This window comes from Zeus faber, assembly GCF_960531495.2.
Source record: "Zeus faber genome assembly, chromosome: 1".
Lineage (NCBI taxonomy): Eukaryota > Metazoa > Chordata > Actinopteri > Zeiformes > Zeidae > Zeus > Zeus faber.
Genome location: NC_137193.1, coordinates 64,060,111 through 64,087,834, shown reverse-complemented (window position 1 = coordinate 64,087,834; position 27,724 = coordinate 64,060,111). Strand labels below are relative to the sequence as shown.

Genomic DNA, 27,724 nt, shown 5'->3' with positions numbered 1-27,724 from the left:
CATAGGATTCAATGACAAAATTGTCCAAATTGATACCGGTAAAATTGCAGTAGTTACTAGTAACAATTGGAATAGTTACTAGTATCTAATAAATAAGTACTAGCACTGAATACATTTTTACGAGTAAAAATTGTAACAAGTGGACTAGCAACTAATAACTAAAATATAAGTACTCAGGTCATCGTATGAAGTGTTTAAAACAGCTTGTCATAGCTACTTACAGTTATCCACCCAGTCAAAGCATATGTATGCATTGCTTCAAGGAGATTTCACAATTTCTGTGTGGGTCGTTTGCCGCACTGACACCTCATGTCTCGATTAACCATATGCACTGGATCTGTATTTGTGACTTCTACTCTCTTAGAAAACTGTCATGGACCAAAGGACGTGTAAGGTTCATTTCAGGAGGTGAGTGGAAAGAACTTTTTATTACTTTCAATGCTTTAAAACTACTATATTTTCTCACCGTTGCCTATTTTGCCCATTTATTTTTGGAGAACGCACAGCTGATCGCGAGCAACAACCTCCAGTCTATATGCTTCATACTTTTTTTATTTATAGTTTTCAAGGAAATACACAGCACAACAACTTTTTAAATACCTACAATTCCATCGTCTGCAGTTTCTTCATGGACAGTTGGTACTAGTGGTTGACCGACGCCAATATTTAAAGAGGGGGTTGCTGATGGCCGATATATAATGCCAATATCTTGTTGAATTGCTAAACTTAAATCAACATTTATTTAACACTAATGTTGTTGTCTGCATTGTCTCTGCAGTGCACTTATTTTAAATAACAATAATAACTAAATACATTTCCACTGGTAATCAAAAAAATAAACTTTGTTTGAAAAAAACAAAACCCTTAATGAATGAAAAACAAATAATTATAAACGATGAGAAAAAGAAATGGCATCATTTAAGTGGTCAGGATTTATTATTTACAAGTAAAGTATTTACACAAAAACATCCAGTTTTTACACAATTAAAACGGTGTGACGCGGCTCAGGACAGTGGGGACCAGAGTTTCCATTATTATTATTATATTAAATAATTCCCTCTAAGCACAATTTAAATTCATGTTGGGTGATATACAGTAATTATCACAATATTTATTTCCTCTGTGTCGAAATAAAATAGGCCCGATCATTTTAATTAAAAAAAATAAAAATAAAAAATCTGCAGATCTGTTACATTTCCGCCAGTTGCAACGGAAAGCCAATCAGTCCGGACGATCTAAAGCTGACCTGCCACCTCTAACCAATCACGGTAGTCGACATAGAAATAACCATAGTTTGGCTGGTTTTTTTTGGATATTTAAGTTCTGACCCAAAGCAGACGGTAAATATCCATTGTATAAAAAATGTCAAGACATGCAACACCACAAACTTTTATTTGATTAGACCTACTTGCCATATTTATTTTGATTTAAAAAAATAAATTGTATTTGAGTAAAATTAATTAAAGCAGCTGCACTTGTTACTTATTGATCACAAACAGAAATTATTTGATTTCAAATTGTAATGTGTAATTTACTTTTAAAACGGCGCTAACTGACGGGACTTATTTTGAATATTCAATAACAAATATTATAAATCGACATGCATTCATGATTTCATTCTTTATATAGCCTGCCTATCAATTGTGTGTTTTTTAATCTCAATAGATACAGATAATATTTTACCGGAATCCCTCCCATTTGTGCAGGACATTGAAATCTTCAAGGACTTGTTGACCAGCAGCAATTTTTTCCAATGGAAACTCTGGTAGAGACTCGCAGAGTTTGTTTGTAACAGGACGCAATGTGACTGTCCCTAAACTCAGTTGTGTTTTAAAACAATTTGTTTCATACAAATTAGGAAAAACACAAAAATAAATAGATCTAATGTAAAAACACAGCAAAACTGCAACGGCAACACACGCACAGTGCAGTGCTGTCTGGAGCAGAAGAAAAAAGTGAGGTTTACATTTTTCCTCAAATATGAAGTATTTCCAAACAGCACTCCTGCTGTTTTCTTTCAATACCAGTCACGGAGGCTCTGCGCTTGCCGTCTTTAATGAGCTAACACCATAACAAACTGGAGATGAGTGAAGACAGCAAGTGAGTGAGAGAAGGTGGGGGCTATGTGGCCACTGCAGCGGTGTGTGTCAACGCTGAAGAGAGAGTGAGGAAGCGCAGCTGCTACCGGTATAACAATAGTGCAGAAAATTAGTGTTGAAACAGTTTCAAATATTCTGAATATATATATATATATATATATATATGTGTATGTATGTATGTGTGTATATGTGTGTATATGTATGTATGTATGTATGTATGTATAGAAAATATATTTTGTCTGCAGACATTTTGTTTATTGGCTTCATGAGCGCTGGCATTAGCCGATGCTGATTATCTCACAATGTGCAGACATTGGCTGGATTAATCGGCTGACCGCTAGTTGGTATTAATTCCTCTTTCTTTTAAAATATTTGAGTTATTCAGATGGGGAGTGGCTCTAATTCTAATGTATCTCAATGCTACCTAGTACTGAGAAACAAATCGCAACAGCTTGTTTCAGGACATATCTTCTGAATTAGAACACTCAAACTAACTGAGTTGTCTTATTTCACAGTTTGTGTGTTAGTAGACCCATCAGAGACCAAAATGTATGTGCATACCGAAAAAGTGAGTTTTTCATAATAGGCCCCCCTTAGTGTTCACCGCATTCATTTTAATGAGGAAAAAGGCATTAAAGGGAGTTGTTTTCAAAGAAATTGTAAAAGCAACAAGCAAATCATGTATAATCTATAAGTATGCCTTGGCTCTTCTCTAGTGACGGGGATCGAGAAAGTCCTCATAGCTAATCGGGGAGAGATCGCCTGCCGTGTAATGCGGACAGCCAGGAACATGGGCATCCGCACTGTGGCTGTGTACAGTGATGCAGACAGACACTCCATGCATGTGACCATGGTGAGACACCAGCTGCCTTTATCTAGCCTTCTGTTTGTGTGTCAGTCTCTCAGAACCAATCTTTTGCACGTAAAACAGAACTCTGCCACATGCTGATATGTTGTTTTTTTTTTTTTTGTAGGCAGATGAGGCCTACCATATTGGCCCCGCAGCCTCTCAGCAGAGTTACCTGAGCATGGAGAAGGTCCTGGAGGCGGCCAAGATGTCGGGATCACATGTGAGTGTTTGTTTTATTGCACACATTTGGGAAAGGGTGAATGGCGGGGGGTAGGTAGATTTCCACGAGGTCTCGGTGTGTGTGTGTGTCTGTGTCTGTGTGTGTCGAAGGGTACCAACAAATTTGTCCACATCTGTATGTGTAATTGAAGAAAGAAACAACAATCGGTCTGTTGGCCATCGTTTTAAGTGTTTTTGTGTGGGGCGATGGCAGAGGAGAGCAGAGGAGAGCAACGGCTACAGTTAATAATAAGAAAAGAACTGAAAATATCAATAACTAGGGATATACTGATTTATCGGCTGTACCTCGGTATCTGCCAATATTTGCCTTGTTTACTGACATCGGCCTAACCACAGATAAGATGATGTTCACCTAAGGCAGTGGCTGATGTTTATCCAGTGTCCCACCTCTAATAATGTATTCAAGGCAGAGCTGCCGAGATAGGACTCATTTTTGTACCGTAAAATCGTTGTTTTGACTGTGTGTGTGTGTGTGTGTGTGTGTGTGTGTGTGTGTGTGTGTGTGTGTGTGTGTGTGTGTGTGTGTGTGTGTGTGTGTGTGTGTGTGTGTGTGTGTGTGTGTGTGTGTGTGTGTGTGTGTGTGTGTAGGCTGTCCACCCTGGCTATGGTTTTCTCTCAGAGAGCACAGAGTTCGCTGAGGCGTGCAAGCAGGAAGGCATCATCTTCATTGGCCCACCTTCCTCTGCCATACGAGACATGGGTATCAAGAGGTAATGCACACATGCAAAATTGAACACCTGTGAGGTAGGTATAAATGGATATTCTTGCTATAATTAGCATTTTGAAATTGAATAACATGCTGCTCCGTGCAGGAAGGATGAATTTGTGGCATGCAGCGATGTCGGGGAAAATGAATCGACATAAGGGTTGTAAAGGCGGTCCACGTGCAAACAAACAAAAGGCGTGGAAGGTTCCCGTGTAACTTCATTTTTTCATTTATTTATAAGGACATTGCACATTAATCAACAAATATGTAAATTTTCAACTGCAGTCCTTTAGTGAGATGTTTTGAAACCTATGAAGTGATAACATTTACAGAACGAAGACAACAAGATGCTTATAAAGACAGAAACAGCAACGAAACAGGAATTCTCAAGACAGAACACAAGTCATGCAGTGCAACAGGAAACAGCAAAACATCAGTTCAATAATACAGCAACAACAAACACAGTTTCAACACTTATAGCTGTGCAAGCAACACGAAGAAACAAAACACAGCCAAGCAATACTGACCACAACCACCTTTTGATACATGCAGACATGCAGAGCAGCACTAGATAGTAGACATAAATAAAATACAACAGTCATTATGTTGATCTTAATAAAATTTTAAAAGATGTAGTGATGGGTTAGTAAAATGGTAATATACAAGTAATACAAGCCATGCAACACAGTTGTAAGACATAACTATAGAAGAACATATCAGATTGTTATAAAATAAAAGTATATATTTTATACATACCCAAGCCATGCAAAACTGGCTGCCTGGCAAATGGGACAAGTTAGCAGCAGGTTAGCCAGTTATAACAACCATAATAATAAAAGGAGCAATGTACTATTTTCAATTAGAAATTTTCACGTCTGACTTTTCAAATACCAGGCCTTGAGACTTTGTGCGAAGGTGTGGTAGGTGGTACAGTTTCTTATTTCAGTTGGTAGGGTGTTTCACAATTGAGAAGCTTGAAAGGATTACACTGTCCCCTTTCAGAGCAGATCTTGTAGATCTTTTGTTTTAATTTTTGTGCTTAATAAAAGTACTAATTGGTGGAAGAGCCCTGCCATTTAGGATATTAAACATCAGGCAGGTGTCAATGTATTTCATTAGATTTTTGCAGCTGAGGATGTCATATTTGCCAAGTATATTGCAGTAATTGTAAGTATTGGGTTTTCTGTCACTTTGAGAGCCTGCTTGTACAGAGAGTGAATGGGCTTCAGTGTTGTACATTTTGCTTCAGTCCAGCTTGTCATACAGTATGTTAAGTGAAGGCTGATCATTGCATTCATATATAGTTTTGCTGCTGTAGTTGTTAGGTTAATTTCTTATATACCTAAATTTGCCAGGTTGTATTTGGTCATTATTTGCATTACTTTCTTCACTTGTTTTTTGAAGGATAAGGAGTCAAGGATTATACCGAGATATTTAACATGAGACTACTTGGATGACCTCTCCAGACACATAGACTTTGGGATCACAGTCAGATGCAGACGGTCTTTGTAAAAAAACATACACACAGTCTTCTTTACATAAAGAAACATTGTATGACGTGTAAATTATCAAGCCATTTGTTAAAGTTTCGATATATCATTGTTGGACTGAGTTTAGAAGCATCTTGTTCTTTGTTTTTTGCTTGGACATACATTACGTATGTCCATGTAAAAAATTACGTCTGCATGCTTCTGAACTTCTCACCCTGTGTGGATCGATGGTAAATCATTCATATATGAGCTGAACAGGAGAGGTCCCTGGATGGATCCCTGCGGCACACCCATTTCATTGCTCAGAAAGGGTTATGTTCCACTACCCATCCTTACACAGGGAAAGGACTTCATCCAATTCAGCAAGTTAGAGGAGAAATTAAAATCTGCTAGTTGACGTATGAGTATTTGGTGGTTGACAGTATCAAAATGCCTTCAAAGTCTAAAAATATGGCCCCAACTGGGCCTGTCTGTTTTTAGTTAATTGTTCTCCAAGAGGAATCAATTTGCTGTCTCAGTGTAATGGTTAGCTCGAAAACCAAACACATTTCTCTTGTGATTTTGGAGATGACGGATAAAATGGTAATAGGCCCTTTTATTGCTCACATCAGTCGGGTCTCCTGATTTATGACCTGGTACAACGATGGCTGACTTCCAGTCCTTCGAAGAATTCCGTTCTTTAATAATAAATGATAATAAGATATCTTTGTTGGTTCAGTGAATTAATATGTATGCCTTTTTTAGAAAGAGGGAGTCCAGTCCGACTGTCCCGATGTCATCTTAACAGCATTCACAAAGGAGGAGTTGAGGAAAGTTGAAGTTTCTATTGCCCGTAAGTTTATTGACTGTAAGTTTAATCAGATAGCCATTGTCTTTCATCCCCAGCTGCTTTGTTTTATTATTATACCATTTCCCTGTAAACTTTTTGAAATTGTGTCAAATTTGTTTGTGATTTCCCTTACCTTCACCTTTGAGATTATCATATAACTTTGCCTCGGATGTCCTTTGTTACCCTGTTTCTTGGAAGTGAAAATGTGTCTATCAATCAATAACTTAGTCCTAAGAAAAGTTCTCAGGGCATGGTCTCTCTCCTTCATTAGTCTCTGTATATCACCATTAATCCAGGGGAGACTATATTTACTGTCGCCTTTTAAATTTGCTTTTCTTTAGAAATTGTTTTGTTGTATTTTGATAGAAGTGGATAGAAACACATTTGAGTGGATAGAAACACATGTGTGTCAGCATCCACATTTGAACCAGATAGTAATTAGTTCCAGTTGATGTTATTTATTGTATTTTCAAATTGTTCAAATGTTTTGTTGTGTGGACCCTGGAACTGTGTGATTTGCGGTCTTTTGTAAAAATCTTTAAATTTATGAATATTTTTGTTTGCACTTAGATTCTGTGGTTTGGTCGTTCTTGTTAGTTTGAGTAAGTCAATGAGTAGGGTGTACATTTTGATTGGTGTGCATCCTTTGTGTGGTTTGATTTATAATATTGAAAATGACTGACTGTAGAATCTCAAATGTCAGAAGAGAGACCTGTCTGGCACCCCCAATTAAACTGTCACAATGTACATCACTCTTAGGTTTTCTGAATTGGCAAGGCTTTGTGTTAAAAGACAAGTAGGGCCAACTTTTAGTGAGCTTCCGTGTCTATGAGGATTAGCTTGTGATCAGACAGACTTAACCATGTTCAAAGATTTAGTTACTCTCAGGTTTGTTGCTGAATACCAGATCAATTTGAGTTCTAGATGAGGAAGTTATCCTATTAGGTCCCTTTACGAGCTGTGTGAGATCAAATTTATTTGTGATTTGTTTCAGCACCCTTTCACCTGACTTGTCTTCCCATTTGATATTAAAGTCACCCATAATGATTACTTCCTTCCCTAAATTGCATTCCCGAAGCATAGCATATAATTTGGGATAATCAAAAGGTTACTGGTTCGATCCCAGGCTCCTCCTGCTAGCATGCTTAGTGTCCTTGAGCAAGACACTTAACCCCTAATGGCTGCGTCCGTCGGTGATTGAACAATTGTAAGTCGCTTTGGATAAAAGCGTCTGCTAAATGAAATGTAATGTAATGTCTTTATGTGATATGTGATCTTTAATATAAAACAACAACCCCCCTCTACCCTCAGCTCTATCTTTACTGAAGATATTATAGCCAGGGATATGTAAGGCAGAAGATGGGGAGTATTTATGGAGACATGTCTCTGACAAACATAGAAAATCTAAATTAGAATCTGCTAAAAGGTCATGTTTAATTTGATCACTTTTTGGAATAATACTGTGAATATTCAGGTGCCCCCCAAGCAGACCATTGTGTTTAACCCGAGGATCCCACGCTCTGGCATTATTAACAGTATGAAAAGTTCAGTTTTCGTAGTTTCTTAATTGCTGGGTTTCGACCTGTGATTTTCTGTAGAAGATTAGGTTGAGCTACACTGCTGTTATTAGGGACACTGGATTAAGGTGTATTTGAATTGTAAGTAGAAACTCTGGAGAAGTTGTTGGTTGGCCAACGCTCACCTGGCCAGCCACAGATGTTGTTGTTTCAAGATTCAAGATTCAAGATTTTTTATTTGTCACATACATATACATACTTCCATACATATATGCAGTGAAATGTAATGCAACGCACCCGGTGATAGCACACAATATGTCCTAGGAAAAAGTACTAAAATAAAAATAAAAAGTAGAAAATTCCTTTCTAATAGACCGACTAACTGACTCCTAAAACGTAATACAGTAAGTGGAATACTTATAGAATAAGATAAAAAATATATAGAATAAAATACAATAAAAAATAAATTGAAATAAAATGGAATAGGTTGAAGGAATATGCCTATGTACAGTGGGGCAAAAAAGTATTTAGTCAGCCACCAATTGTGCATGTTCTCCCGCTTAAAAAGATGAGAGAGGCCTGTTATTTTCATCATAGTATACCTCAACTATGAGAGACAGAATGAGAAAAAAAAAATCCAGAAAATCACATTGTCTGATTTTTAAAGAATTTATTTGCAAATTATGGTGGAAAATAAGTATTTGGTCATAACAAAAGTTCATCTCAATACTTTGTTATAAACCCTTTGTTTGCAATGACAGAGGTCAAACGTTTTCTGTAAGTCTTCACAAGGTTTTCACACACTGTTGCTGGTATTTTGGCCCATTCCTCCATGCAGATCTCTTCTAAAGCAGTGATGTTTTGGGGCTGTCGTTAGGCAACAGGGACTCTCAACTCCCTCCAAAGATTTTCTATGGGGTTGAGATCTGGAGACTGGCTAGGCCACTCCAGGACCTTGAAATGCTTCTTATGAAGCCACTCCTTCGTTGCCCGGGCGGTGTGTTTGGGATCATTGTAATGCTGAAAGACCCAGCCACGTTTCATCTTCAATGCCCTTGCTGATGGAAGGAGATTTTCACTCAAAATCTCACGAAACATGGCCCCATTCATTCTTTCCTTTACACGGATCAGTCGTCCTGGTCCCTTTGAAGAAAAACAGCCCCAAAGCATGATGTTTCCACCCCCATGCTTCACAGTAGGTATGGTGTTCTTTGGACGCAACTCAGCTTTCTTTCTCCTCCAAACACGACAAGTTGAGTTTTTACCAAAAAGTTCTATTTTGGTTTCATCTGACCATATGACATTCTCCCAATCCTCTTCTGGATCATCCAAATGCTGGATGATTCCCTGGTGAGGTCAGCGTTGACAGTTCTAATGGCTTGAGGGAAGAAACTAGAACTGTCAACGCTGACCTCACCAGGGGTCCTAACTGAGCCATGCACTAGGCTCCACTACCTACTGTACTGTATGTAGCATACTGTACCGCATACTGTATCACTGTTCAGGGTTGTTCGTGATACGCTCTTTTGTAGCCCCGTCGTGCTGGGGCTGGTTAGGAGGCCCGTCGTGCCGGGGCTGGTTAGGCGTTCCGTGTGGTCCTGTCAACCTGAGTCCTGAACCTGGCTAGCTGTGCAAGGTGCGGGGCTCACCATGTGGCCTCCTTCGTGGGGTGTGGTCTCCTGTCATCACACCAGGCTGCCGGGGTACCTGCCCTCTGACGCTCTCGGTGCGCGGGGCTCTCGTCGCTGGGGGGTCGGGCTGTGGGTGGGGGTGCTGTCCTGCTGCCCTCTGTTTTGTAGTCCACATGCTCGGCGGCTGGGGGCCGACCATGGGCCTGATGGGGGCGCGGAGCTGCCGACATGGTGGAGGCGCATGGCGGACGCTCTGCACCCTTGGCTGATTGCTGTAGGTTGGCTGCCACCAGGTACGGGAGGTGAGCGCACTGGGGCACGGTTGGGTCCGGTGGGAGGGGGTCTGTGTGGTTGCTCCCCAGCCTGCTGCACCCATGGATCGATCCGGTCGCAACTCGCCTATCTCTCCCAGTGCCAAAACTCATATTCGGCACATACACCACACAATAGACCGAGGGCTTGCGGGATGGGCGGGGTGCGGGCTATGTGGGTGAGGATGCGGCAAGCAGCTTCCATCTTGCCTGTCACGCTCCTGCCCAAGCGTGCTTCTCGTCCCTCCCAAAATTTTAAGGACTCGCACCCCCAGCCCCGCAATTTTAACTGCAATACCAACAGCACACATTGATCACTGGGGTTTTTACGGGGTGGCCGGTCGCTGGTGGGTCGGTGTGGGTGTGTTGTTGGCTGGGGGGCGGTCGGGTGGGCCCCCCCTCCCGGCCTGGCTGGAGTCCTGATGGCTTGCGCCTGGTGGCTTGGGATGTGCTGTGACCTGGCGGGGCTGCGGAGAGCACCGCCAGGTGCCTTCCAGGGCCCCTGGGGGCACTGCTTGCCTTTGTGGGTTGGGGTGTGGTGGGGCGGCTGTTGGCCTTTTGATTCTGTGGCGCAGCTTCTTTGCGGCAGGCGCCCCGGGTGCTGGGGGTGGCGGAGGGCCTGTATACCTGGCGCCTGCCGGCAATGCCGGCGGGGTGGGATGTGTAACATCAAGGTGCCCCGCGCTGGGCACACGCTGCTATGTGTATGGGCACTCGCGGCTGGTGGGGCATCTGGTTGGCTGTGCTGTGGTGGGGTGTGGGTGGGCATTGGGTCCTGCGGGGTCACCCATGGGGTGAGCGGCTTGGGCGGGGTGTCGGTCTGTCGCCGTGGGGCCAGGATCTGGGCCTGCGGTCCGTGCTTTGCGCCCATGGCCCGAGTTCTGTGCCAGCGGCTGCGTCTTGTGCCTGCACCCGGGGGTTGGTTGTATGTGTGCACCCCTGGGGTGCGGGGTCTCCTCGTGCTCCCTGGGACTGGGTCATGCTCCTCGGGGCTGGGTGTGGGGGTTGCTCCACGGCCCTCTGGCTTCTCTGGGAGCCCGGGGGTCTTCTGTGACTGCAGGGCAGGGTACTCGGGGCTTTACTGCAGCTGTAGGGTGTCCACAGCGCTGTGGAGTTCGGGGGGCTTCGGGGCCCCTTCCGCTGCTTGGAGGCGCCGCAACATATTACCGACCTTCTACACCAATTCCAATGGGGATAAGTCATGTACACTCACCGGTGGATATCTTACATACATACATACACACACACACACACACACACAGGCGGTCCCATCACACAGGCATACACCATTAAACCTGCCTCAAGTGCACCCCAGCACCCTCATGGTTGAATTCTTCTTCTTTCCTCCCTCATTTGCTACCATAATTATGACAGGAAGAGGTCACGTGACCAGTTGTAGTTCAATTTTTCCTGGACCTAATTCACTGTTTTTCAATACATGTTGTCATCTCATGTTCATGTTTTTGTGTAAATGTTGTTTGTTTCTATGTTTATTTGTCTAACCGTGGTGATTCTCCCCCTCTTGGCGTAGTGATCAGTTGTTTATAGACCCAAACATGATAAATAGTTCTCCACAGAGGGGGGTTGGTGGTGGTTCTCTATAACCAAAAACTGTGCTCTTGTCAATCTACAGGGCATCCACAGGACAGAGTTATAGAAGCAGTTCTTGATGATTTAATAATTAATAAAGAGTTGAGAGGTTGAGAAGTTGAACTCCACTTGCAGACTAACTCTGTCCTGACTGCAATGGCATACAAATACTCTGTGTTGTATGCCCAGCATGCTGACAGCACAGGTTTAAAAAAAAAAAAAAAAAAAGATTCTTCTTCCTGTTTAGGGCTAACAATGGGCCCGGGCATTGATGAATGTTGCACGCTAAAAGTAGGCTAAACGAGATGATAAGTAGTTTCCATCTTTGGCGATCAGCCCTGATGAGAAGATGTTTATAGATATTCCTGTTTTCCATACCAGGCTGGATGAAAGTGCTGAGCAAATCACTTCGAAGTCTAAAGTGTTTTTGTGCAGCGTGATTGTTTAGTTGGGTTGAGAAGTTCTGTTCACATAAACCTCCAGGACCATAAAAGGTGATAACGATGAATGCGTAAATGAGAGCTGCTGCCAGCACACCAGTCCTGCCCGCCACCCTATTTGGTTTTGCCTCTTCTTCACAGCACCTCCAAACACATCATGTCTGCTGCCGGGGTGCCGATCATTGGCGGTTACCACGGGGAGGAACAATCAGACGAGAGGCTCCAAGCAGAGGCTGCCCAGATTGGCTACCCTGTTATGATCAAGGCGGTCCGTGGAGGAGGAGGAAAGGTGAGGGAGTGAAAGCAAGGCATTAAACTATATCTATCAGAAAGTGATAGATCTATCCATCCATCCCACAGTGTTTCTATTTGTGGTAGTTGACAGGTTTTTATTTGCTTCATTTAGGGAAACAGCTCCCTCTCCAATGTCTCCATTATGCATCGAAAGGGAGAGGGGCGAGAGAGAACCCAAAATGCACTTGCGTTTTTGATCGATATATATAATTTTCGAGCTCGAGATCTTTAATGCATGATCGGAATTCTTATTTTTGTAAGAAAAAAATGTAGTCTACGGCTATTTTAGAGATTGGTTTTATGAACTCAACACATTTGTCCTTAATTACTTTTCATATAGTTTTCAATTGTTACATGTTTAACAAATCACTGCCAGTTTGTATGAACTGGATGTTGTGGGTAGCGAATTCGGTCGGTCGATTCTGTCGATACTGATCGTATTGGAACCCGTGCCATAGTGGTACCGGGTTTCAGTACCCAACCCAAACATCCCGTGCGTGATCATGTTTTTGTTCAGAGTGTGCACAGAGTGTGTGTTCTTTAACAAATGTTTATCTAAGTATTTTACTCAAAGTAACCACCTTTTGCAGATATAACAGCCGAACACACTTGTGGAATTCTTTCTACAATGGAAATCAAATATTGTTGGGAAAGTTCTTCCCAACACTGTTACAGAAGTTCCCACAAATGTGCTGCACTTATAGGTTGCCTTGCTTTGACACTTGTGTCTGGTTCCTCCCAACCCAGCTTCATGGGATTTAAGTCTGGAGACTTCATCTTGTTCTTTTCTTCTAAGGTACTTCTGGCAAAGACTGGAGGTATGGTTTTGGTCATCTTGATGTAGAATGAACCCCTGACCAACTAGGCGTAGACCAGAGGGTATTTCATGGTGCTGCAAAATGCTGTGGTAGCCCTTTTGATTTAGGGTGCCGGTCACTCTGGGCAAGTCGCCGACTCTGGATCTAGTGAAAGAGCCCCAGACCATCACATTTCTTCCTCCATGTTGGACAGTTTGTGTCAAAGTGTTTAATTGATCAGATGCACAGTAAAGCACAGGGTCATTCTGAGCAGTGAAATTAAAAAAATATATAAATAAATAAAGTGACAAGGCAAGCGACAACTACGTAAAAGGCATTGAAATTATTATTTTTTTCTTCCAAAGAGGGTCTTTAATTGTTAAAAAGATAAAGTCTACATAATACATCGTAAAAATGAAAAACACAATAATAGAAACATAAACAGCAGTACTGGTGAATGTAAAAATGTTGGAATATAGCCACTTTTCCACTGCAGGAACTTTCAGCCAGGGACTAGGAAACTTTGGAGGATTCAATGTGTTTCCACCACAGGGACCAGGGTCTAAATTAAGTTGCTCCCGGAAACAAAGTCAAAGTCTACAGAACCAAAAAGTGCGTAGAAGTACTACCCTGCATAGAGGGTAGTGCTTTTCAAAAGTCCTGGAACTTTGGGGGTGTGGTTTGCAGCGCTGAGCATTTCTGATTAGTCAAATACGTCCACCAGTTTTTTAAAAATCTGTAGACTCAAACCGACTATATGTAAAGTTTTTTTTGTTCTAAAAATTATGTTTCTTAAAAAAAACTGGGAAAGGACCCGTTTTTCATTTTTTGATAATAAAAACACAGAAAACGAATAAACGACTGTGTATGCATGCATCCCCGAGGACTAAATACCTTCAAGGGCTTTTTTTTGTGGTTGCGTTCACACTGGCAGTAGGAACTCTGAAGTGACTTTAGCCAATGAGGTTTCAGCTTCACTTCTGGGTCCCTAAAGGTTCACGTATTTCACCTTATCAGTCCACCAAAATCTGTTTCTGAACAAATTTAAGGCAAGAAATAAGCAATCCAGTTGCTGAATCTTCACTCATATTAGATCTACAACACGTAATTTAAAAGTTTGTTACAACTTTCGTAAGGCACATCGCATCGGGATAGGAAATGTTTCATTCAACTAATGCTGGAAAATAAAATAAATACATCTGCAATGAAAATACAATTTTTTTTTTTTATTGGTTTTAGTTTTTATGGGTTATTTCTTTATTAACGCTGAGTGTACGTGGGCTGTCCTTCTGACTATCCTCATTCAGAGGGACTGTGCGCTTACGTAAGTCTGGGCCAATCACCGTGCACTTACATCACTGAAGGTTCCTCTTGTGCTGGTTAGTCCCTGCCCTGGAGTAGAAGTTAAAGTCCCTCAAGAACGGCGTTGTTGAGATCGTTTCTAGTTCCTGTAGTGCGGACACAAGAAAAGGAACAGTCCCTTCAAAAGTTCTTAGAACTATGAAAAAGTTCCTACGGTGCGAAACGCCGTATCTGACATGCGGTACCTGTAGTATAGTGAGTACAATTTTGCCGTCCTACACAGTTCCAATTCTCCATGTGTGACTTCATTTTTTTCAATGTGTTTCAAACTTGATAATAACATCTTGATTGCGAGAGAATATTTTTTTTTGGACTGTAATTACAAGGACAGAGGAGCAAAATGGATAAAGAAAGTACTTCTTTATCCATTCTCTTCTTATTGTTGTATAGTCTTCTGCATTACTGCCTCTTAGTCGACTGCAGCTCTCCCGGCTTCGAACCGACTTTCATGAAATTTGGTTTGGTCAGTTCTGCGGAGGGTCCACTGTGCCGCATTCCTCAATGCACACTGCACCCTCCCACCAGCGGCTCTCGGGAACAGCAGTTCAGCGGAACACTGCCCCCCAGGGGAAAAAAATTATTGCGTCTTTTGATTGGACTGACTGACTGTCTGTCTGTCTATCAAAAATGATGTTTGTGATTCGTTCGTGAATGTGTTTAAATATTATTTAAACACATGTACAAACTAGGGGTAAATCATATACACATACATACAGAACTGCCTTAATTCTTTATGGCATAGACTCAACAAGGTGTTAGAAACATTCCTCAGAGATTTTGGTCCGTATTGACATGGCATCACGCAGTTGCTGCAGATGTCAGCTGCACATCCATGATGCAAATCTCCCGTCCACATCCCTAAGGTGCTCTATTGGATTGAGATCTGTTGACTGGAGGCCATTGGAATACAGTGAACTCATTGTCATGTTCAACAATACGGTTTGAGATGATTTGAGCTTTGTGACATGCTGGAAGTAGTCATCAGAAGATGGGTACACTGTGGTCATGAAGGGATGGACATGGTTAGCAACAATACTGGGCTATGCTTTGGCGTATAAACAGTGCTCAATTGGTACTAAGGGGCCCAAAGTGTGCTAAGAAAAATATCCCCCACACCAGTACACCACCACCAGCAGCCTGAACCATTGCTTTCATGTTGTTTATTCCAAATTCTGACCCTACCATCTGAATGTCGCAGCTAAAATCGAGACTCATCAGACCAGGCAACGTTTTTCCAATCTTCTATTGTCCATTTTTGGGGAGCCTGTGCGAATTGTAGCCTCAGTTTCCTGTTCTTAGTTGACAGGAGTGGCACCCAGTGTGGTCTTCTGCTTCTGTAGCCCATCTGCTTCAAGGGTCCACGTGTTGTGCGTTCAGAGATGGTATTCTGCATACCTTGGTTGTAATGAGTGGTTATTTGAGTTACTGTTGCCTTTTTAACGTCTCGAACAAGTCTGCCCATTCTCCTCTGACCTCTCTCAAAAACAAGACATTTTCATCCCCACAACTGCCGCTCACTGGATAATTTATCTTTTTCGGACCATTCTCTGTAAACCCTAGAGATGGTTGTGCGTGAAAATCAGTAGTTCAGCAGTTTCTGAAATACTCAGACCAGCCTGTCTGGCACCAACAACCATGCCACGTTCAATGTTACTTAAATCCCCTTACTTCCCCATTCTGATGCTTGGTTTGAACTTCGAGTCATCCTCACCATGTCTACATGCCTTAATGCAATGAGATGCTGCCATGTGATTGGTTGATTAGCTATGTGTTAACAAGCAATTGAGCAGGTGTACCTAATTACATTTACATTACATTTAGTCATTGATCAGACGCTTTTATCCAAAGCGACTTACAATTGTTGAAACACCGACGGACGCAGCCATCAGGAGCAATTAGGGGTTAAGTGTCTTGCTCAAGGACACTACAGCATGCTAGCAGGAGGAGCCTGGGATCGAACCAGCAACCTTTGGATCACTAGACCACCAGCTCTACCTCCTGAGCTACCATCCCCTAATAAAGTGGCCGGTGAATGTATATTGTAATGGCCTATTCAAAATGGTCTAAACATTTTCTGTTTTCCAAAATAGCCTATTCAAACGATCGTGAGACGAACTGTGCTGTTTTCTAAATGGGGGAGTGTGCGTATGTCCGTGGCGGTGACACCGCACTTAGACCACCACTGCTGAAAAGGAGCAAGACGGAAATTGTCCTGACTATAGCTGCATGTATGAATAGTGAAACTCCCAAGCGGTGCCCCAGCCATCAGTGCTGGGCGGGTAAAAAAAAAAAAATACATTGAATCGTGAAATCCATAAGAAATAATATATCTCATTCTGTGTTTGTGCTTAGGGGATGCGAATAGCCCAGTCAGACACCAACTTTCTAGAGCACCTGGAATCCGCAAGACGAGAGGCCAGGAAGTCCTTCAACGATGATGTCATGCTGCTGGAGAAATTTGTGGAGGACCCCAGGTGATGTACACCCACAAGAAAACGACCAATTTTCTAGGCCCATTGAGATGTTATTATTAGTATATCGTCCTCCGTTTCAGTCTCTCTCTCTTCACGTCCCGTCCCGCAGACATGTAGAGGTTCAGGTGTTTGGTGACCAGCACGGCAACGCAGTCTACCTCTTTGAGAGGGACTGCAGCGTTCAGAGGAGGCATCAGAAGATCATAGAGGAGGCACCTGCGGTGTGTGTGTGTGTGTGTGTGTGTGTGTGTGTGTGTGTGTGTGTGTGTGTGTGTGTGTGTGTGTGTGTGTGTGTGTGTGTGTGTGTGTGTGTGTGTGTGTGTGTGTGTGTGTGTGTGTGTGTGTGTTAGAGCTACTTAAATTGATTGCAATTTAAGACAATGAGTGGGAAAATTAAAACTTTGATCAGGGGAGCTTTTCTTTAGTATTTTTTTTCTATGTGGTCACTGTGTACCTTTCCTCAGCCCGGCATCAGCGGCAAGGTTCGGCAGAAACTTGGAGAGGCAGCCATTAAAGCAGCCAAGGCTGTCAACTATGTAGGGGCAGGTAAGCACACACACTTGTATTGCTTTTGGGAAAGCCAGATCGGGGATGGACTCACACCAGCTAATGGGGTTTCTCAATCCAAGTTCTGGCAGAGCTAGGGTTCGGCAAGCATTTCTATTTTCATATCATCAAAATGTGGCTGCTCTAGATGTGCAATGCCATCCCAAGGGGGCGGTGGGAGTAGGAGGTGGAGGGAGTGGTAGAACCGGAGAAGCGGAGAAGGGCGGGAGGGGACAGAGCGCTGGATCCTGCGGAGGAGCATGGAAACGCACACATCCACGATCTGAGAAGCATTCATAGATTGAGGGTATTTTTTTTTTGGTGTGAGGGGGGTGTTTAAGAATATTTTTTCTCTTCCAAGATGACCATGCGTTTTGCGGATTCCAAGATTTCGAGCCCCCGAGAACGAGCAACTTTCTCTCCCGCAGACCGCATTGCATCTCAAACTTTATAACCTTAATAATAACATTCGTCGTAGTAGTATATTTATTTATTTTAACTAAATAATTTTTTCTCTGTTTAGAATTTTTTTTTTTTATAATTATTTGTTAGAAGTGGCGATAGTGGCGCTGCCCCTTGCGGGCACCGGCGCTCCGGTCGACTTTTGCACATTTTAATATTTTTTTCCGTTTTTATCATAATGTCCGCCAAAAAAGCATCGGCAGTTACCTCTTACGGCTGCGATGCACTCATGGATATAAATACTTCCCTAAACGAACAACTTTGGGACTTTTTATCTGTGGAAGCAGAGTGGCCGGCTGAAATTCTACGCGGGAAGACGCTCAACAACAACAAAAATGGAGCTGCTGTTCCACGAGCGGGCCCACGGAGGAAGCACCCTTCTTGCCAACGTTCAGTCTTTGGAGAACAAGATGGATGAACTTCGAGCGAGGATTAAATTCCAACGGGACACGAGGAACTGTTGCATCCTCTGCCTGACGGAGACATGGCTGAACCTGCTGGTGCCGGATGAAGCCATTCTTCCAGCCGAGTCGTTCTCTGTGTTCCGCGGTGATGGATCAGGGGTGTCGGGGAAATCCAAAGGTGGAGGCGTCTGCCTAATGGTAAACAACCGCTGGTGTAACCCCGACAACACTAAGTCTCTCTCCCGCTCCTGCTCACTGAACCTGGAACAACTGCCCATCTTATGCCGTCCACTTTATCTTCCCCGGGAATTCAGCACGGTCATCATTACAGCCGTTTATATTCCACCGCAAGCGGATACTGACACAACACTGTCGGACCTGTACGATGTGTTGTGCGGATTTCAAAACAAACATCCCCGAAGCGGCTGCGGTGGTGACTGGGGACGTTAACAGGGCGAATCTTAAAAAAGTTCTGCCTAATTTCTACCAACACATCACGTGTGCCACCAGGGGAGACAGAACTTTGGACCATTGCTACACACCTTACAAGAACGGATACAAGACTGTCTCGCTCCCTTCTTTCGGGAAATCTGACCACGCCACGATCTCGCTGGTTCCCGTGAGAACTGGTGGTGACGAGGGAAGTGAAGCGGTGGACAGACCAATCAGAGGCTATGCTTCAGGACGCACTCGCTGACGTAGACTGGACATGTTTCAATCAAGTTTCAAGTGACGTCAGCGTTTACGGATATAGCAGTGAGTTATGTGGCTACGTTAACAGACAGCATCACCCACGGTGAAGGTTCAGATATTTCCAAACCAGAAACCGTGGGTCGATAAATCCATCCGCTGCGCTCTGAATGCTCGCAAGGCCGCTTACAACGATGGTTTTGTATCCGGAAATGTGGACAATTACAAAGCAGCGTCGTACAATCTGCGGAGGGCGGTGAAGGAGGCTAAACGGATGTAAAGGGAGACTCTGGAGTTACAGATGGAGCGGGGGAACACAAGACGCTTGTGGGAGGGGCTGCGGACGATGACAAACTACAAGAGCAGCTCCTCCCCAGCCACGAGTGTGGACGCCTCCCTAGCCAAAAAAATGAACTCCTTTTATGTGCGGTTTGAGTCTGGCAACAGCACCGCTAGCTCGCCGGCAAATTGGAGTTACACCGCTGGGGATGAGCGCGCACTCTGTGTCCGTGCACGAGGTCAGGAACGCTCTGATGAGGTTGAAAGCCAGGAAAGCTGCGGGCCCAGATGGCATATCTGGGCGAGTACGGAAAAACCTGTGCTAACCCGCTAACTCCGGTGTTCACTACAATATTCAACATCTCCCTGGCTGAATCAGTGGTCCCTGCTTCAAGAGATCCACCGTCGTTCCTGTCCCGAAGATCGCCTCTCCTGCCTGCCTGAATGACTACCGTCCGGTGGCCCTTACCTCGGTGGTCATGAAGTGTTTCGAGAGGCTGATTAAGGATTACATCTGCGCCTCCCTCCCTCGCATCTTGGACCCATTGCAGTTCGCGTACCGGCAGAACAGATCCACGGATGACGCGGTCTCCCAGGTACTGCACACCACACTCACGCACCTGGATGGCCGGAAGGGGGCCTATGTGAGAATGTTTTTCATTGATTACAGTTCAGCTTTCAACACCATAGTCCCCACCAGACTGGCTGTCAAGCTGAAGGAGCTCGGACTCAATACTCCGCTGTGTGCCTGGATCCTGGACTTGCATGTGTTGCAAATTTCCGAACATCCAGAAGATGGCACAGAGGATGCTGGTGTTGTTTGGTTCTACGTATGTGTATTAGAACAGACTTTTAGTGTGATTACACCAACAAAGCACCCCACAGATCCTAGTTGAGTGAATTCTGAGAATTGCCACAACAAAACTAACACCAGACTTGTATGCACTGGCAAAAATGGGTGATCAACAACACTGTTCCCACTATAAGGTAAGTGTATTAACACTATAATGATTTTTTTTATGTTTGATATGTATGCCTTCTGCTATCTTGTGCTGACCCGGCCCGTCTGTCAAATTTTAAAAGTCAATGTGGCCCCTGAGCCAAAAAGTTTTCCCACCCCTGGTCTAGTAGAAAGAAATTTTCTTAGGACATATTGTGTGTAATTACCGGGTGCGTTGCATTTCATTTTGCTGCTTATATGTATGAAAGTATGTATATGTATTTGACGAATAAACCTCTTGAATCTAGAATTGAATTTGGATTCAATATTTTGAATAATCATCTTGAGCGTGGCTGAGCCTTTGACAGAGCTTGAAATCTCACCTTAGTTGGGTGGGATTTTTTTATTTTTTTAAAAAAAATTATTAAAACACAACCGATTTAATAACAAAGTCACCTCTATTGGCTTCCCTTTTGTGCACTGTGCTTGGTGCGACAATATCACAGCATCATGTTCCATTTTACATTTTCTTGTCTTTAATATTACTATCCAAATCATATCCATACTGTTATGGAGTGCAGAGCCAATTAAGGATTGTAAATTCACTTGTACTGATTAACGCTCAGCCCCGCTAAATAATGGAGGGGCAAGTCAGCGTGCGGACATGTTTTTTTTTTTAATCGCATCGTATTATTGATATATTTTTTTTTTTTTGTGTGTATGTTTTGTATAGTAGGACAAAGGGCATTGCTGTAAAAGAGCATGCACTCCTTGTATCAAAGGTTTCTAAAGCAATAGACATTTGTTGACTTAAGACAATTTTTAGCTAATTGACCATTAAAATTCTCGAGCAATTAGCATTTTTTTTTCTATGGTTTGGTTTCTTATTGATTTTTTTCTTACATGGATCACATTTCCATTGTATTTGTGAGTGGGGAATTACCAGTAGACGAACAGTACGATAATATCACAATACATTTCCCATGATAATGATGGTATCGTGATGCAGGCAAGAAAACCCTTGATGTTTCCTCAAGATATACAGACGTGGACAAATTTGTGGGTACCCTTTCAGCTCATTGAAACCATGCTTAATTCCTCCTGAAAAGTACCCCTTAAAAAAGCTTTTTGGCAAGTCACATCAGTTCTATGTTCACAGACAAAAATATGAGGCTTTCAAAGAAATGAACACCATACCTACTGTGAAACATGGAGGAGGCTCGGTTACGTTTTGAGGGTGCTTTGCTGTGTTTGGTACAGGGCGCTTTTAATCTGTGCAGGGCACAATGAAATCTAAAGGCTATCAAGGCATTCTGGAGCGTAACATACTGCCCATTGTCAGAAAGCTGTCTCAGTCGTAGGTCATGGGTCCTCCAACAAGATGACCCAAAACACACAGCTAAAAGCAGCTTAGAATGGATAGGAACAAAACATTTGGCTATTCTGAAGTGGCCTTCTTTCCATAGATGTTCCTATCGAACATCTTTGGAAAGAGCTGAAACATATAGTCTGGAGAAGGCACCCTTCAAACCTGAGACAGCTGGAGCAGTTCGCTCAGGAAGAGTGGGCCAAACTACCTGTTGACAGGTGCAGAATTCTCATTTAGAGCTACAGAAATCGCTTGATTGCAGTGATTGCCTCTAAAGTTTGTGCAACAAAATATAAGGTTTAGAGTCCCATTTTGTCCATGCCACTTTCATTTGTTTTATGTAAAATATTCTGTTGAATCAAAAGCAAAGTCTGATTCATATTAAATATGGAATAAACAATGATGGAGGCCAATCACTTTTGAGTTTCAAGTTATTTTAGAGAAAATTGTGGGTTCTTTTTTCGTCGAAAGGTACCAACAAATTTGCCCACATCTGTATGAATCTGTAATTGAAGGAGAAATATCCCAAATTGATTTTCGTTAACAATAATCGGTCTGTTGGCCATCGTTTTAAATGTTTTTGTGTGGGGCAATGGCAGGTCTGGCCTACCCTGCCGCCTGCCAAGCTCCCCTCTTAATGCGCGCGAGTAACGGAGAGCAACGGCTACAGTTAAAAATAAGAAAATAACTGAATATTGTCCAAATGCATCAATAACTAGGGATATAACGATTTATCGGCCATACATCAGTATCTGCCAATATTCACCTTGTTGACTGACATCGGCCTAACAACAGATAAGATGATGTTCACCTAAGGCAGTGGCTGATGATGTTTATCCAGTGTCCCACCTCTAATAATGTATTCAAGGCAGAGCTGCCGAAATAGGACTCATTTTTGTACCGTAAAATCGTTGTTTTGACGTGTGTGTGTGTGTGTGTGTGTGTGTGTGTGTGTGTGTGTGTGTGTGTGTGTGTGTGTGTGTGTGTCAGGCACTGTGGAATTTATAATGGATGCCCAGCATAACTTCTACTTCATGGAGATGAATACCAGGCTGCAGGTCGAGCACCCAGTCTCTGAGATGATCACCGGAACTGATCTAGTGGAGTGGCAGTTGCGGGTGAGTTTTTCTTTGTTGTGGATGAGGAAATGGGATAATTGATAAGGAAAACCAGCTTTTCTCATTACAGACTTTCAGCTCCAGGGTTTGTTATATATACGATGGACATAAAAAATACAATTCTAGTCTCAAAATCAGTATTTATTCTGAAGGAATGCCCAGGTTCCTATAACGCGAATGGTCAGTGTTGTTTTCCGCACTTGTATCAAAAAGAACCACTTGTTTCTTATGAAAAATTCGAACTTATGTTTATGTAAATAAGAGAGTGAAATTGTAGAATGAAATTATGAATTGTACTGATTTACATGACTTTATCTGTATATCCAAGAACATCATGTAGTAGTTTAATGATTATATGTCACTATTACCCTAAGTGCAACACCACCACCACAAGAAAAGTCAATCGAAGTCACTGAATGAGTAAATAACTCAGAGCTGAGATTAGGGGTGGACGGTTTAAACAGTACAGAAAGTACAACGGTATGGATTTTGACTATACCATGCTGACCGGTAGAGGCCTCACAGATCTAATGTAGGTTTAGTGTTAATATTTATTTTTCTATACATATGGAGTCGGAATATTTGAAACTGTTTCAATACTCATTTTCCACACTATCAATATACCGGTACCAGCTATGCTTCCTTGCTCTCTCTTCACACGCCACTGCAGCGTCCACATGTGTCCGTGTGGGGGGCTTGTCATCACAAAGTGTGGTTTTGGGGCACAGCAAAGTCGTTTTCCTGCTCAGTAACTTGTTCTCCGGCTCCATCGCTAGATGTTACCTGTCCCGCCCATAAGGAACAAACCCATGCCAAAGCTTATGCTTTCTCGCTAGCCCTCTAGTTTAACTAAAACATTTATGTTCATGTTTTTTTTTTATTATTGAAATATTTAAATAAATTTCAAATCTTTGCGATTTTTGATCATGGTAATTCAATAAATTTCATAGAGTACGGCAAAAAGTTTGTATATTTTAACTGGCAGGGGAATAACAATAAATCCTTAAAGTCTGTTTTTATTTTCAGTTTGTTTAGCTTGATTTTATTGTATTTCATGGTTTTTTTTTAGAGATGGAAGTAACTTAAGAAAAGGTTTTGTATTTTTTTCTATTATTGCATTTTTGCACAATAAATGTTCTTAAAATACCTCTGTATTATGTGAAATATGTCCTAATAATACAGTAATAGCTGTCACGCAGTTGCCATACCAGTGCTTAACCCCTTCAGAAGCACTTATATTGAAATAAAAAAAAAATACCATGATATATACAGTATACTGCTACCGTCCGTGCTTCATATTTGACCGCAATATAAATTTTGGTCTATCGCCCAGCCCAACAGAGATTAGAGAGGGGTCTAATGTTTGGATAAAGTGGAATAAGGTGTTAAAATGGACCTTTTTAAGCTCCTTTTCAACAAGCTAATATAGGTCTCTGAGGTCCCCAAAACATGTTTTTTAAGTTTTTTTTTTTTTTTTTTTTTTTTTAAATACCACTCAGATTGTGCATTCTAGCCATTCTAAAATGCCTCTATACCATCCTGTTCCAAAACAGGCTGTTTTTTATGAGTGGAGCCACCCTCCTCAGGCCCCTAGTTCTGTGAGCCTATGGGGTTTGAGCACAAGTTCCTGGTTCTGTGAGCCAATGGGGTTTGAATTTTACTCCGGGTTCAATTTTTTTTAGTCTGTAAACTAAATAAGCAATTCAGTTGATGAATGTTCACTCATATTAGATCTACATGGGCTAATTTAAAAGTTTGTTCCGCCTTTTTTTTCTGTGCTCCAAGCTTGTGGGGGGCAGACACCACACCATAAATACATCAATAATACAAGCACACAATTTTTTATTGGTTTTGTTTGGAAAAACACAGCAGATGACATGCCGCAGCCTACAGTCTATGTACTTTTTATTTTATAATTAAGAAACACATTAGAATTTTTTTTTTTAAATACTTACATTTCCACTGCTGCAGTTTCTTCATGGACGGTTGGTATTAACCTCTTTCTTTTGAAAGATTTGTTTGTTGAGTTACACAGATGGGGTGATTAAAATTCTACTGAAGCCCAACATGACGGAGCATGCAAATGTGAACGGGTTGTTTCAGGACATGTTTTCTGAACTGACAGCTCAAAGAAAACTGACTGGGTTGTCTAATTTCACAGTTTCGGGTGTCGATTGAAACTTTGTTTTTTTTTTTTCTTTTTCAGCACTGACAGCTATGCCATTGTTAAACTATCGTGTCTTGGTTTGTAAAGAAAAACACTGAGCTGGATGATCCGGCTCACTGAAAAGAGACACTACTGCAAATACGTCTTTCTCCTCCCCTCCGGACACCATGTCTGTGTCCACTCTGTATGTTCTTCTCTAATCAAAATTATTTTCCTAATTCTACTCATATCATAGCATCATGTTCTGTTTAATATTATTATCTTTTTGTTTTATATAACAATCCAAATCACATCCATAACTTCATCTACTCTTAGGGAACACATACTGGTTCCTACCAGGCACTTCTCACAAGCTGTGGGTACACTGTTCTGCCCTCTCAAAAGGAAAAAGGAAATGGACCAAATATATTGTTTTATTAGCCCAAGTACAGGTTTTCTTTAAATTATTAGAATGCACAAGCTGCGGCTCAGACTGTGGCAGTCTTTCAGTCGGAATTGTGACACCCCTAGTTTTGTGTTAGTAGGCCCACCAGAGACACAAGCACATACATTTGGGGAGTGAGTTTTTCAAAATAGGTCCCCTTTAACTTTATATGTAGAGATCTTTATAAGGATTTATATTTATTGCTCGGGGAATGAAGCTACAGTAAGTGGAGGTTAACATGAAATTAACTGCACATTTGACTGAACTTTTCAGTGACGTACTGCGCACGTATTCTCATCACACAAATGCAGCTTTCTTCAAACAACAAACCAATATTTGATGATGTTGGTTACATAACAAGTGTAGAGCTGATTTGCATTGCTGGAAAGTTTTCACCATTTAAAAGGGAACCCTCTAATCTTTAGCATGGTTGGTTCATAGTACTGTTCATCCCAGAACAAGGGATGGGGATCAAGTTCAAGACATTATTTGTCACATACACAATATGTATGTGGCATATGACATTTCACTGCATATGTATGACCATATGTATTTTACTGCATATATGTATGACCATATGTATATTATACATATGGTCATACATATATGAGGTGAAATGTCATGACACCCGGTGATTCCGCACAATAAGCTCTAAAAATACTGTGTGCGTAATCGACACAAGGTGCTCACGCAGGCGGCTGCAAGGGGCGGCGCCACAATCGCTGGATTGTGGGTTCTATAATTATATAATAGTATTAATTGTCTGTGTTGTATTAAATATATATGTAAATCCTCCTAAATAAAACTTAACTTACCTCCAGTACTTACCTCACAGAGTAGAAGTCCTGGCATCATTTCCACGTTCTACTCGTTGAAATCGCGTCATGTGACCTGCACATCATAGCATTAACTGGAGAGTTAATTCAATGAGAGGACACACTCAAATCACGGGAGGGTCAAGTGGAAATATGAATAACAAACCATTAGGTTTTGTAAAAATGAAAAAACGAATGCTCATCTCCAGATCTGGTGGTGTAACCGTTTATAAGATGGTCTCTCCCTCTTCTCTTCCTCCCTCTCTCCCTCCAGGTGGCAGCAGGCGAGCGGCTGCCTCTTCTCCAGGATGAAATCATCTTGAAGGGACACTCGTTTGAGGCCCGCATCTATGCAGAGGACCCCAACAATGACTTCATGCCGGGCGCGGGCCCCCTGCTGCACCTCTCTACCCCCCAGGCAGACCAGCACACACGCATCGAGACAGGTGTCAGGGAAGGTATACAAGATTGAGAAAGATAATGTGAAAGTGAATGAGTTTTAAGTGCAAACTGCCAGCTTCAATGTGTTTTTCAATAGCCATTTGGCATATATATATATAATGCCGATATCATGTGGGTTTTTTTGCATCTGATAAGGTACAATAATTGAATAATAATAAATGAGACACGAAATTGCTGAACTTAAATTCACATTTATTTAACACTACACACTAACTACTACACGAACACATCGACAGCTGCACCAAACAAAATACCAAATACAAAAAAAATAACAAAGCGAATTGCAAATAATATTTATATATTTATAAATATAAAAAAGGGAACACTGCGTGAAACCAAAGTGAAGGACCTTTTTTTTTATACGTGATGGAAGACTACCAGGACCGCAATAATCCCGCGAAAAGGAAGAAGACCGACTCAGCAATGGACACAGACGATCTCATACAGTTGCTGTAGAGGTGAGTGTCTTGGATGAGATAAACAAGAAACTTGCTTGGTCAAAGCCAGCCTTTATTTCCTACATTGCAAGGTCAGCGAGATGCAAAAAGACAACGTGGATCTAAAAACCTCTGCCAAGTGTCTCACAGCGGAGATGGAAGTTGTAAGAAAATAAAATAATGAAAGTCTCTTTCATTGTTTTATTTATGTATATCTTGATATACAATCCAGAAGTATGCAGGACAACCTCATCTTTTCTGGGATCCCGGAGACCGGATCCCCAACACAGTCTCCAGAAAATATGGTGAAAGACTTTCTCCGCACCACCCTAAAACTCCCGACAGACACCGTGAAGCAGATCACCTTCCACCGGGTTCATCGACTGGGGCACTGCGTGGGGAACCGTCCCCGCTCCATCATTGCCAATTTTGAACACTTCAAGTACAATGAGCTGGTTAAAAGCAAAGGACAGGAGCTGAAAGGAACCACGTTGGGTATGAACGATCAATTCCCCTGGGAGATTAACGACCGATCGGAAGGTGCTGTATTCTGTCCTGAAGGAGAACCGGCAGAAGGGTAAACGCATATCGATGGTTGTTGATAAACTACATATAGACGGTCTGTTATACCGAGACTCCACCACACCCTGGTTATTTTGATCATTATATATGTATTCTTGTAATTCTGGTTATTATATACTGCAAGATGTAGGAATAGGCATCTATGTCAGGATTTAAAATAACACTCACTAATCTCACCCTCCTAATCCATCTCTCCTCACTTCTATCATTCTCACTCTTGTCTCTCACTTTATTTATGCCTAATCGGGCAATGTTTTATGTTTATCTTTGTCTACTTGTCATTTGTTTGTGTAGTTATGTATCCCTACAAACTTCCTGCAATACTATGACAGTGAAAAGGCGATTGTGGCACCGCCCCTTGCGGTCGCCGGCGCTCCAATACCTTCGCACATTTTAGTA

General features: G+C 42.1%; 1 protein-coding gene across 1 annotated transcript in view; it reads left to right on the top strand.

Annotated features, from left to right (window-relative positions):
• The window catches only part of mccc1 (methylcrotonyl-CoA carboxylase subunit), a 34,410-nt gene that overhangs the window by 1,464 nt on the left and 5,222 nt on the right, over window positions 1–27,724 (top strand). The window contains exons 2-11 of the mRNA XM_080010163.1: window positions 365–408; window positions 2,816–2,952; window positions 3,074–3,169; window positions 3,778–3,899; window positions 11,845–11,992; window positions 16,509–16,630; window positions 16,740–16,851; window positions 17,095–17,176; window positions 22,311–22,438; window positions 26,119–26,302. Coding sequence (XP_079866289.1) covers window positions 365–408; window positions 2,816–2,952; window positions 3,074–3,169; window positions 3,778–3,899; window positions 11,845–11,992; window positions 16,509–16,630; window positions 16,740–16,851; window positions 17,095–17,176; window positions 22,311–22,438; window positions 26,119–26,302 — 1,175 coding nt within the window. The remainder of the gene's footprint in view (window positions 1–364; window positions 409–2,815; window positions 2,953–3,073; window positions 3,170–3,777; window positions 3,900–11,844; window positions 11,993–16,508; window positions 16,631–16,739; window positions 16,852–17,094; window positions 17,177–22,310; window positions 22,439–26,118; window positions 26,303–27,724) is intronic.